At 31.7% G+C, this 14024-nt stretch overlaps 1 protein-coding gene across 1 annotated transcript; it reads left to right on the top strand.

Annotated features, from left to right (window-relative positions):
• The first annotated feature begins 7794 nt into the window (after positions 1–7794).
• Positions 7795–9769, top strand: LOC146923544 (pathogenesis-related genes transcriptional activator PTI6-like). Its single transcript, XM_085708703.1, has one exon. It carries the CDS (start codon positions 8306–8308, stop codon positions 9275–9277), a length of 972 nt encoding a protein of 323 aa, XP_085564829.1. The 5' UTR covers positions 7795–8305; the 3' UTR covers positions 9278–9769.
• The last annotated feature ends 4255 nt before the right edge of the window (positions 9770–14024 follow it).

Raw genomic sequence — 14024 nt, 5'->3', positions numbered from 1 at the left:
GACTTGTGAGTTTAATTTAAATATGCTATGTTATGCAATTCTATCCATTAGAAAGGGATGCTGGAAAGCACTAAAAATGCAGTTTTTGGTGATGTCATAGCAAGTTGCTAGAATATAAGTAAGTGGTTAGTACAAAGTTGGAGGAAAAATAATTAATTAATAATAATTTATAAATAAAAAATAGTAATCAAAGGTCGATGTCACTTGGTTGACAAGCAATAATAAGCAAAGAGCTGGGTCACTATTGTGCAACGTTTTGCCCCTCCAAGCAGCACACATAAATCATAATACAACACGTGGTTGACTATCTTGCATGCTTATTTTGCCTTTGCTTCTTCCCCAAGGCATAACCTAACTAAAATTTTACAATTATACCCATTGTATTACTATGATGTAACATTTTCTTATCTTAATTCAACTAAACTGTCCATATTTTAGAAAGAACTTATTTGTGATGTCAAGAATTAAAAATTAATTAGTCAAAGGAGAAAGTGGATTTGGAAGAAGGAACCATGCATTTTATACCGTATACTGTCCATTGTGCCACTACTGTAACATTTCCTTCTAATCTATACCATCCGATTACTATTATAAAGAAAAATATATTTTTTAGATTTATTTAATAATTGATGTATATGATATATATTATAGATTACATATATCATTTAATGAATAAACTTTTTTTTTGACAAGATTTAATGAATAAACTTGTTATTATAAATTTTTATTTATAATAGTGACGATCAATTTAATATCATAAACACAGCTGTGCATTTTATCAACAAAACAAAAACATTGACAACCTTACATAGATATCCTTAAACGACCAGTAACATGTTGTCTACCCTGAAAAACACACGGGTAGGAAGAAGGAGATATTAATGAATAAATTTCAAGTGGATTTGGAAATATTACGTCACGTCACGTTGATTTTAATTTTAATCATTCGATATTAAATTAATGACTAAAAATCATTTAAAATTAGATTGATTATTGTGTGATATGAGCCCTTCAATTTCTACTAATTAACAATCGAGATTGTTTATTGTGCGTAAACAGGGTGTTTATTCAACATGAGTGAATTGATATTATGTGACAAATTGACAATATAATTTACACTTATTGAACAATTTATAATTTTAGGGTCATTCTAACTTGTGCCTTTATGTACATGTTAAGCATTAATGTCTTTCTATTAATGGTAAGAATTTATTGAAAAAAATTAACATAATTTCCAATTCATAATTTCTATTATTGAAATTCTTAACATGTGTTTTAACTTTTTAAGGACACAAGTTAACGTTTTCTTATATTTTGGCCTTTCAATTGATCAATTCAACCACATGTTAAAAAATTATTTATAAGATTGAGGAAATGATGAATTTGATGATAGCGACAATAAATACCACAAATACGAGTTCCGTATAAATTTAATACTAGAATTCATATGAATGTTAACTACTAAAAGAAAATATGTTAAAAAATACTGATACATTTTTAAAAAAGTATTGTTAGCGGTATTTATATTTTTAGATAGATGTTAACAAGTGTCCTTAGAGCATCTGTTAAGAAGTTCAAAGTTGAAACTTTATCATGAAAATTGTGTAATCAACCTTTTTAAAAATTATTAAAAAGCAACACTTTTTTTACATAAAATTTAAAAATTATTTCATTTTTTTAATTTAAATTTTTTTTTTTTTTAATCCTTAAGAAGTGCTCCAAAGACCCTTATTAGCATAACTCATGTATTACATTTCTATATAGAGAAATGTTAACTTGTGCCCTTTAGACACAAGTTAATAAATCAAATATATAAATATTTTATTAGAATATGTGCATTACATTTAATCTTTAACTTTTTAATGAATTGAATACACAAAATTTTAGAAAATATTTCATTTTTTGGGTTTCTTAACATATGCCCTAAAGGCGCAAGTTAGCACTACTCTTTTACAAATGGAGAATGCTAACCCGTTCCTTAAGGACAATCATTAAGCATCTTAAACAAGTAATTTTTAATGAAAAAGTTGTGTGACCATTACTTAATCAAAAGTAAAATCTTATATTTTTAAAATAAAAATTTTATTTGTAGAATCTTTAACCAATGCCTGAACGCACCGGCTAACAAGACCCTTTATATATGTGTTTCCTTAACATACCTCAAAAACATCCCTATCACTTCTACTATTTCGCTTCCCAAGTAAAATCAAAACATAATTATGGCAATTACATAGTACTCCATGTTCACAATGAAACAATGATTAACTTATGTGTGATACTAACAAATGTTCTTTTTTTGACAAAAAAATGTTTTAAAAATATTATCTATACTATATATATAAAGAAAATAACTCATTTCGGCTTTTTTGGCTGACTTTTTCCCTTTCTAAAAATGCTATCAATTTTTAATACAAATAACACATGTAACAAATTGATAAGAATAAATTTAAATATTAAAAAAATGTAACAAATATGATATCAATATATATATATATATATATATATGTGTGTGTGTGTGTGTGTGTTTGTGTGTGTGTCTTGTTTTTTTTTTCCTTTATCATTTAAAAAGTGCAACAAACTATATGAGTATATTTATACTTTTTTTTCATTATCTCAATTATACCCTTAAAAAACTTTTTATATAATAAAGATTGTTATCTGTGTCATTAAAAAAATTAGATTATATTTTTTTGTTAAATTATTGATGTCATTGAAATAGATAATCGTGGATAGTTTTGTTTGTTATAACTTGAAAGCAACAGTCCCGTAAGTGTAGCTCAGTTGGTAGCTACCAGGGATAATTTGTGCAGGGGCCGGGGTTCGAACCCTGGATTCCCCACTTCTCCACACATAATGTTCTCCACACATAATGTGTGTGAATCTAGCCACTAGGCTACTTGACAAAAAAAAAAAAAAAACTTGAAAGCAACAAACATTTATATTTTTAGTTTTAATCAAAATCAAAATTTCATAATAAAAAAACGCTTCATAATTTTTAAACATTAACGCAATAAAAAAAGCTGAAAAATGGGAAGTGAGTGTCCGCCTTTTCGCTAGTTTAAAGAAAGAAAATGCTAGTGTTTTAAAAACTGTACATTTTACTTTTAAAATTTGAGAAAATGTTTTTTCACCGTAAAATTTATCTTTGATTTATATTTTTAACTCCTCAATCGGTGCTTTTGGTTTTAAGATGACGCTTTAAATAATATTTAAAAAAATATTTTGATACATTGTTTACATTTGTTTTAATTTTTAGGAAAATGTTAACCAGTGCTCCTGGGGCACTAGTTAAGCAAACCAAATATAGTATAAGGGTCTGTTTGGTTTAGCTTTTCAAAAGCAATTCTAGCCAAAAAGCAATTATAAGCGGTTCTAGTCAAAAAACAACATGTTTGGTTTGGCTTTTCAGAGAAGCAATTCTAGCCAAAAAGCAATTATAAGCAATTTTCCATGAAGCTACAAATCCTAGCTTCTAACTTTTCTAGAATCAATTATAAACAGTAAATTGTATATTTTATTATTACAACCTATTATTTTCCTTTATTGCCCTTTATCAATTCTCATTCTTTATCAATTCTCCTTTAGCTATGTCTATTTTAGTAATTATACATTCAAAAGCAATTTTGATCAAAATCATCCAAACAACATTCAGTTTGTTTAATCAATTCTACATAATTGTATCCAAACATAAATCAATTCTCTCAGAATCAATTCTGTCAGAATCAATTCTATCAGAATCAATTCTCTCAGAATCAATTATATTCAAAGCTAAATCAAACACACACTAAGTGTCTTGGAACTTTTTGTGTAGTTAAAGTTTAAAAAGTGTAAAATATGATGTTTTCAATGCAAATATTTCTTTTTTTATTTCCTTAACGAGTGGTCTGGTGGCACTCGATAATAAAACCCTAATTTTTATGTATTTTCTTTATAAAAAAATCAATTTTGAGAGTGTAAATTGATAGATATTCCGACAATTTTTGGAACTGAAAACACAGGTATATATCTGTCCTAAGAAGCAGAAGGACAAAGTATGCAGAAAAGAGTGTAGTAGTTACAGCTATATATGCGGTGTATTGATTTGGACTATTCATTTTAACAGTGTCGTTAGTTATACTCGTTCCTTTCGTTACGTTCGGTACAATTTCTGTTTTGATTTTATTTTTCTCTCTTCTTTATTGATTATTGGACCACAGTGAAAAAACTCGAAGGCCACGCCAATTTGCTCATTTTCAACGCTGCCTGCTTCTTTGTCTGTGGTTTCTAGAGATTAGCCACGCTTCTTCTTTTTCACTTTACCAATTGTTTAGTGACTCAATTCACTACGTTTTTCGTGGCATTTGCTTCACCAACGTGTAAAGTTCTAACTATTCTTTGGAACTCACTATGCTCTCTTTTTACTACTAGTAGTGGTACACATTTTATTTTTTAATAAATACTTCATTTGACTCACCATGCATGCTCATTTTTCTTTCATGGATTTTTTTTTGAGAGAAATTCTTTCATGGATCTTGTTAATCGATGTCATACGAAATCTACAAGTAAAAATTTTGTGTTGAAAATATAAGATGTTATTTTTGATTACATAATGATTACACAACTTTTAAAAAAAAAATTGTTTGTTTTGGATGTTTAACCAATGCTTTTGAGCACTAGTTAACATTCTTCTTCTTTTATATTGTTCACACATTTTAAATGTGGAGAAATGTTGTTTTCAGGTTTCGAACACCAACTCTTATATATAATATGCAATATGATACTCTCTCAACTGAACTAAATTCCCGGAGATATAAACACATAATGTCTTTTTTACTCTTTTGCATGAGTAGTACATGTTGACTTTTTCTATTTTAAAGTGGTATTAAATAAAGATGTATTTGAAAAAAAACAATATATGTGTCTAATAATTTGATAAAATATTACTCCATCCGTTTGTTATCTTTTGATGTTTTAACTCTTGACACAAGTCTTAAGAAGTAATTAAAGTATTTAAATATTTGTATGTTTTTGACTATAAAATCTTTATTATAATTAAATTCACATGTGATAAGTCGAATGTCACAACTCATTTAATAATATTATGATGTATAAGATACCCATCATTTGTAGTTCACATTAGAAAATTGATCAAGCCTACGGTGTATATGAGATATATGTCTTGTACCACACACTAATTTGTTTGTGGATATTAAACAAAGTCTAAAAATGTAAGATTTCAAACAAAATGATCATAGAAGTATCTAAATTTTGGGAGTGAGAGTGAAAGAGCTTGTATTTGTGATGGTTGGAGCAATAAACGAGATAAAATGAGAGTTGGAATACGAATACATACAAGTGGAATGTTCACACACAAATTAAAAGAGTGGGATTATAGTTGAGAGAAACAGACATATGAGGATGAGGGGGAAAACATGGGTTAAGACACGTCAACAAGGAGCAGCAACAAACGCAGAACCATAATTTCTCTCCTCTCCCGACAACGACACACACACTCACGAGTGACGAGTCACTACTCTTTCCTCCACTCACCCCCCATCCCCCCCCCCCCCCCCCCCCCCCCCCCCCCCCCCAAAACCCATTCTCATTTATTAAAGAATGAATGAAACATAAGTAAGCATCTGAATGAATTGAATGAAATGGTAAATGATTTTTTCAATTTAATTCAATGTCTTTAATTTGAATTCAATATTGAGGATCGATGTTAAATATTTTGAGTATAAGTTGAGTCACTTTTTATTGTCTTACTCAACAATTAGTCAGTCATTCTTTGTGCATATAGAATATCCGATTAAAAATTAAAAGTTTTGTAAACCAATGTTCTAAAGGCATCGAACATTGATTAAGAAATCAATTAGTAAAATTTTTTATTTTGAAAATACAAATTACTCCTGCTAATCCTTTATATAAGAGACAAAAGAGTCAATAAAATTAATGTATTTAATATATTATGAATCAAATACATCAATTTTCGTTGACGTATTCATTTCGCATAAAAAAGATCCGAGGAAATATTATTTTTGTCTTGACAATAACTACAACTTTTTGCTGTGAAATTACTTATTTCAATACTCCCTCCATCCTAATTTATAAGCAAAAAACACAAATTCACACTTATTAGGAAAACAAAAACATAGTAATTTGACTTATAATTTTTTGGGGGAAATAGTCACTTTAGTCCCTGAATGGGAAACGATTCGTCAATTTAGTCCCTGAATGCAGAGAAACTTCAAAATAGTCCCTGAATGTAAACTCTGTTAGTCAATTTCGTCCCTGACGTTAAATAGGTCTGTTAACGATGACGTGGCGGCTGATGTGGCAATATGATAACTGCCACGTAAGATTGTGACTTGGCAAAGCGTAAACACGTGGCAGGGACTAAAATGAAGAATTTTTTTGGGGAATTAGTCACTTTAGTCCCTGAATCGGAAGAGATTCGTCATTTTAGTCCCTGAATGCAGATAAATTGCAAAATAGTCCCTGAATGTAGACTTTGTTAGTCAATTTAATCCCTGAATGCAAACTTCGTTAGTCAATTTAGTCCCTGAATGTAGACTCCGTTAGTCACTTTAGTCCCTGAAATTGACCATGCAGGGACTGTTTTGCAATTTATCTGCATTCAGGGACTAAAGTGACGAATCTCTTCCGATTCAGGGACTAAAGTGACTAATTCCCCATTTTTTAGTATTGATCCTAAGATTGATAATGTATGCAACAATACTTGTGAGGGGTTTAACTCAAGTATTTTGAAATACCGAGCGAAACCGATTGTGACCTTATTAGAGGAGATAAGGTCATACAAAATGAGAACTATGACATCAAACCGATTGAAGTTGGCCAACAGAAGTGGACCTCTATGTCCAATGCAACAATCTAAGCTGGAGAAGCTGAAGATTCAAAGCAACAAATGGGGAATTAGTCACTTTAGTCCCTGAATGGAAGAGGATTCGTCACTTTAGTCCATGAATGAAGAGAAATTGCAAAACAGTCACTGCATGGTCAATTTCAGGGACTAAAGTGACTAATAGAGTCTACATTCAGGGACTAAATTGACTAACGAAGTTTGCATTCAGGGACTAAATTGACTAACAAAGTCTACATTCAGGGACTATTTTGCAATTTATCTGCATTCAGGGACTAAAGTGACGAATCTCTTCCGATTCAGGGACTAAAGTGACTAATTCCCAAAAAAAAAATCTTCATTTTAGTCCCTGCCACGTGTTTACGTTTTGCCAAGTCACAATCTTACGTGGCAGTTATCATATTGCCACATCAGCCGCCACGTCATCGTTAATAGACCTATTTAACGTCAGGGACGAAATTGACTAATAGAGTTTACATTCAGGGACTATTTTGAAGTTTCTCTGCATTCAGGGACTAAATTGACGAATCGCTTCCCATTCAGGGACTAAAGTGACTATTTTCCCTAATTTTTTGTGCTCTTCTTGGAATAAGTTTCATGTAAAGATGTAAAACAATTATTATTGGTTAGTGATTATGAAGAGAATAGAAAGAAGAACAAATTGAATGTAATTTGTATTTAATTTTACTTTGGAAAATATAATTTTTTTGAAATAACATAAAAATTGGTCTTTTTTACTTATATTTTGGCACAAAGAAAATGAGATTTTTTGCTTATAATTTGATACGGAGGGAGTACTTTACGATCAATACCCAAAAACATTCATTAAATTTAATTCTCTAAAAATAAAAAACAGTAGTACTAGTACTATTTACATACAATAGGGACAAATCCCGTGCACTATAAATAACCTTTACTCTTCACTCCTCCATCTCGTTTCCTTCTCCGTTTTTCTTCAACAATCCTCTCTCTCTCCCGCCAAATCTCTCTAGATTTTCTTCTCTCACTCACACTCACCCCGTGTAAAAATACAAGACTGAGATTTGGGGGAGATTTGGCTCATATATTCTACTTTCTCTCTCTCTTTTTTGGAATATATATCTTGAGACCAAAAGCTAAAGTTTTCATTTTCATTTTCCTTTTGGTTCCTACTTCTTTCTACCCATATCTTGGTTTCTTTCATTACAAAGTCCCTAAACCTCTTAATTCCTTCAGAATATCTTCTTCCCCACTAGATCCACTTTTTCCCTTCATCCTTCCACTTCCAAGCATAATTCTATCTACACCCCCAACACATTTCTCTATACACCCCCTTAAAAAACCAACCTTGTTCCTCTTCCAATCCTTCATGCAAACAAAAACTCTTTCCTTTTACTCTCTCACTTCACTCAAACAACCTTAACACCCACAAAAACCTTAAAACCCACAAAACTCTCTCTGTTTACCATGTCTTTGCAGAAGCTGAAGCCATCAACACAAAGTTCAATTTTTGAAGAAAACCCATCAATCAAAACAAAGAGAAAACCCAAAAGAAAGCTTGTTCGAATCATAATCACCGACCACGACGCCACTGATTCCGACTCCTCCGGCGACGAAAAGAGAGAGAAAAGCAACCAAACGACAAAACAAAGAAAACCCAAAAGAGAAATCCTTCATATTAACATGCACTGTCCCGTATCAAATTCTTCTCTCTCATTTTCTTCTCCTTCATCATCTTCTTCTCTTGTTTCGCCGGAGAAAACCCTCAAAAAGCTCAATAGAGTGAGGAGACCCAAGAAACCACCAACCTCCGCCGTCACGCGCCGCCACAGCAATTTTCGTGGGGTAAGACAACGTCCTTGGGGAAAATGGGCTGCTGAGATCCGTGACCCGATCCGAAGAAAACGTCTCTGGCTAGGAACTTTTGCTACGGCGGAGGAAGCCGCCGCTGAATACGACAGAGTGGCGGTGATGTTGCATGGTTCAAACGCCGTTACAAACTACCCAATAACGCCGGTGGAGGTTAAAACGGAGATGGAAAAGGATTTTGAAGTGAAGCCGCCGGTGAGCAGCGGAAACAGCGACAGAGGTGGTTACTCCGACGCTTTGTCGTCGCCAACGTCTGTTTTACCTTACGACTGTGATTCGACGCCGTTTGACGGTTTCCGTTATGGCGATGTGGACGCTTTTGGGTTTCACATCGACGCGCCGTTAAGTTTACCTGAAGTTAACGTTACGCTGACGTGTCATCAGAAGTTGGAAAAAGAAGAGAAGTTTGACGGTTTCCGTTATGGCGATGTGGACGCTTTTGGGTTTCACATCGACGCGCCGTTAAGTTTACCTGAAGTTAACGTTACGCTGACGTGTCATCAGAAGTTGGAAAAAGAAGAGAAGTTTGAAGAGTTCGATCTTGACGAGTTTATGACGTGGCCGTATTGAAAAATCTTGAGGGCTTATTTGTCTTTTTGGGAAAAGAAAAGGGACTGTTTGGTAATTATGCTGTTTTGTTCCTGGTTGTATAATTCCGAAAATGCCCTCAGTTGAAGTTTTGTTGTGCTTATTGGAAGAGTGTAGAGTTTCGTGCCGAAAAAGAAAACTATATTTGTGTGTATTTAATTTGTAATTAAATTTATTATCGGAAAAAAATACTAGTAAAAGAATGAGTGTCTAAATCAAAACTAGTGTCTGAGATTGTAAGGAAAAAAGATCATAGTAAGGACTATTGTAATTTCATGTATTGAAGTTAGACAAGTATATAATTATAGTAGTATATATATTAAGAAATTTTGGTGTTGTATAAGTAAGTAGATTATTGTACCTCTTTTTCTCCAAAACAAGTAATGGTGTATTGTAAGGTAGTCAAATTGGCTGTAGAATTTCAAAGTATGTGTCTATATTTCTATATTAAGACTTGAATTATTGAATTTCTAATATTAGTTTTAGCTCTCTTTTGGTTTTTATTTTTATAATAGCTCACTTTTGGTTATTTTATTGATAGGTGTTTTTTGACAGATTATACTAAGTTGCTTTTATTTATTTATTCCTTAATTGCATGCACAAATGAAAATCTTAGAGGATGACCCATTTGGGCATTATAAATACTTGTTTTTTTTTTTTAAAGAGGAGATTATAAATACTTGAAATCATTTCAATCTCCCAGAGCCATTTGTACAAAAATTGCATGCGCAAATGCTTTATTATTACAACTATATATGTTTTTTTTAAGTAGATTACAACAATTTTCTTGTTAGTGGGATTCTATAGATACTTCGAGTGTACGGTATCATTTTGTCTGGCCAAACAAGAAAACAATATAAAATTCTTTGTATTGAGAAACAATGATTGACGTGGAATAAAAATGCAAAAGGAATAAAATATGGAAAATGTTAACGAGTGCCCCGGAACACTAGTTAAGGAAACTAAAAGAAGAAAGTGAAAGTCAAAAAAGACACTTTTTAATCTTTTAATATATTAATTACACAACTTTCAAGACAAATATTACTACCTCCGTTTCAAAATACATGTCCATTTTGAAGAAATTGCAGTAACCAAGAAACTAAATAAATTTTGTTACTTTTGATGAAATTATATGTGTATTTTCTATAATACCCTTAACCATTTATTATTTCATTATATTTTTTCTCTCTCTGCAATAAATATGCAAGGGTATTATTGAAAATACACTAATTAATGTTGCATTGAAACTTGAAAGAGACAAGTATTGTGAAACAAAATTATTCTTCAAAATGGACAAGTATTATGAAACGGAGGGAGTACTATATTTGCTTCCTTAACCAGTGCCCCCAGTTAACAAGACTCATAAAATATTTATGTTAATTATATGTAAAATTTTGTGCTTATTATTTATAAATAAGGATCCTGTTGAATATACTATTTTTCTTTAACAAGTGCCTTATGGGCGTTTTTTAACAAATTTATGTATAAATAAATGTATTATGATGTCAAAAAATGCATCGACTCTAATAACAATTATTAGAGCGTTAGAAAAAACAACTACTTCTTCCATTCCTTTTCTTTTAATGTTTTAGCTCTTGACACAAGTTTTAAGGTGTAATTAAAGTATATAAATATTTGTGTGTTTTTTACTTAAATGTCCTTATTTATCATTAAATTCACATGTGATAAACCAAAAGTCATAACTACTTTAATAGTTTATTGTGTTTTTAAACAAGGGTAAACTTGAGAAAACAATAATAAATTCACTAAAACATCAAAAGTTTTGGAATATAGTTGAAGTTCTAAAATATCAAAAGAAAAGGAATGGAGGGAGTAATAATTAAGGACTGATAACAGCTTTCACATCAAATCCCAACAAAAAATCTTGGTCATTGGGAACATAAATCACATCATTATATATCTAACATTGAATTCATCCACAGTCAACGAGGGATTACCATTACCATTAGAATATCAACAACCCTTCCACGATGTGTCTTGGATAAAATGGGATGTTGTTTGTTTGGATAGGGATAATGGAGGTTTGAGGGTTAGGAGGTGGAATGCATTTAATTTAACTTTACTTGGTAAATGGGTATGGAGGGTGTTGGAGAAAAGGGATAGTATGTAGTATAAGGTATTACATGGAAAGTATGATGAGGAAGGTGAGAGGTTATGTTTTGGGAGAGGGGGAGGATTGGTTTGATGGCAAAATTTGAATTTAATCAAAAGGGGAGGGGGCGTGTTGGAGGACAGGTGTTTGTTTGATAATATTGTTAGAGAGGTGGGAGATGGGACGTCTACTTTGTTTTGGAAGGATTTGTGGATTGGTGAATTACCATTGGAAGTTAGATTTAGAAGACTTTTCGAGTTGGCTGATAACAAATTAGTTTATGTATCTGAAATGTATTTTTTGGAGTGGGCCCGTGAAAGCGGTAAAGAAGGTTGTTTGTGTGGGAAGAGAGGTTGGGGGTGGGGGGCTGTGTGGCTATATTATCTAATGTGCTTTTGCAGGTTGAGGTGTGCGATTAGTGAGTTCGGAAGCTTCATTCCTCCCATCGGTATGCTGTAAAAAGTGCTCATAACAACTTAATTGCTACTGACGTTGATTTTAATTTGGGTTTTAATCACGCGTTGTGGATCAAGGTGATTCCTCTCAAATATTCCTCCCATCGGTATGCTGTAAAAAGTGCTTATAACAACTTAATTGCTATTGACGTTGATTTTAATTTGGGTTTTAATCACGCGTTGTGGATCAAGGTGATTCCTCTCAAAGTTAACATTTTTATCTGACGTTTGTTGTTAAATCGAACCTCTACGGAGGACAATTTGTTTAGAAGCCATATCTTACCTAATAATGATATTTTGTGCTCGGCCGCTTGTGATTGTGTGGAAGACAGAGACCACATGTTCTTCCAATGTGATGTTTATGGTCGCCTTTGGAATCTTATTTATGATTGGTTAGGTTTTTACTCAACTCCTAATGGAAATTTACTTGACCATATTCTTCAATCTAGGGGGTGAGGGAGTTTCTCTAAAAAGTCCCGCCTAGCTTTCAACATTGTTTGGACCTTTGTGATTTATGTCATTTGAAAGGAATAGAACGCTGGGATCTTTAATCATAAGGTTGATATTCTTACTTCTTTAACTGAAAAAGTTAAGATTCAGACCTACTGGTGGTTAAATCTTTTTATGTTTTGTTTTATTTTGATTACATACTTGGAGACTGAATCCTTTGATGTGTATAAAAACAGTCTTCTAATTAGTTTCTTCAGTTGCGTTTGAAGCTTTTTTTAATTGTAATTATTTTGGATTTGTAGTTTCTCCGGTACACTTTGTGTTAGAGGGGTTAGCTTTGGTTGTTTAGTATATTCTTTATTAGCTTTTTCATAAAAGAAAAGTTCATCTAAACAAAAATCATCATAAATTTAACAACTGCAAAGCTATTTTTTTTTAGTAAATAATTTTGAAATTATGTATGTTTTTTTTTTCACAAATAACCTACTTTTGAAAAATTATATACCAAACTACTCTACATTGAAAAATATACATAAAAGATTCAAAGTTATTTATAGGAAAATAGTAGGAACACGCCATTTCATTTGGTGTGATTGTTCTACAACATGCACTCAGTTTTTTCTTGCGAATTTCTTGGGAAACTATTAAAAAAAAAAGTTATGTTACTCATTGTTAATGATTCAAAAATATAAATAAATGGTAAATTTTATGTATGAAAAGATATTTTTTTTTTTCAAAGAAAATGTATGAAAATATCTTTGTTGTTGTTTTGAATGCACAATTTTTAAGATAAAATTTTCATTTTAAATTCAAAGATGTTTTATGGTACGAGGGGAAACCATGCACGACAACTTGCGAATGAATTGTTGCCCTTGGATTTTCATCTTTCCTTTATCTAATTCATTTCTCTCTCCCCATGTTTTGTTGTCCTGCGCATGATCTCCACTATTTACTGTTGTTGGCTTTCGTCTCGTACCATAAAGCACTTCTGTTTTAAATTTCTAAACTAGTATTTTAAAAACACTTGTTAACGTTTCTAAAAAAAAATCGCACTAAAACTTATTTCTAGCAGAATTTCTTGTGTAAAAGTAAAAGTTTCGTATGTATGGACTAAGGATGGGAATAGGTCAGGCCGGCCTGCAGGGGCCTACGACAGGTCAGGTCAGACTTTTTTCTTAAATAGAGAATGTCTAGGCTTTTTTTAAGTCTATTTAGTTTAAAAGGTCAAGCCACATGCCTCTCATAAAGTCTCTTAAGCCTATTAGACCGACCTATTTAATAATATTATTTATTATGATATTATATTTTGTACTTCGAATTAAAATATAAATTTGTAAACTTTTTCAATAATTTAAGCTTTATTAGTATACATTAATTTTTTGCATATATAAATGCATTATTATAAACTAGAATAGAAATATGATATAATATATAGTTGAATTCCCTAAAACCCCGTGTTGATTATCAAAAGAGAGTTTAATCTAATTGAACTATTAATTCGCTAGTCCATTAAACTTAGATCACGTTGCTTATTTGAAGATGTTCATAAGATATAGGCTTTTAAACTGGCTAGCAGGCCGTATCAGGTTTTCAGAAGGCCAGACCGAGACTTAAAAAGTAGGCCTATGACAAACCTCATGTCAGGCTTAGGATTTTAAAAATATGACAGGTCAGACTTAGACCTTGCAAAACCTAACTCGGCATAGCCTAT

The sequence above is a fragment of the Medicago sativa genome, chromosome 5, assembly GCF_051527215.1.
Source record: "Medicago sativa cultivar Bolivia chromosome 5, Bolivia_mono, whole genome shotgun sequence".
Classification (NCBI taxonomy): Eukaryota; Viridiplantae; Streptophyta; class Magnoliopsida; order Fabales; family Fabaceae; genus Medicago; species Medicago sativa.
Note: the sequence above shows the minus strand (reverse complement) of the source record. Positions and strands in the feature narration are given on the sequence as shown.

Coding starts and splice junctions, on each gene's coding strand:
- LOC146923544 (XM_085708703.1), top strand. CDS start 8,306: ATGTCTTTGCAGAAGCTGAAGCCATCAACACAAAGTTCAATTTTTGAA.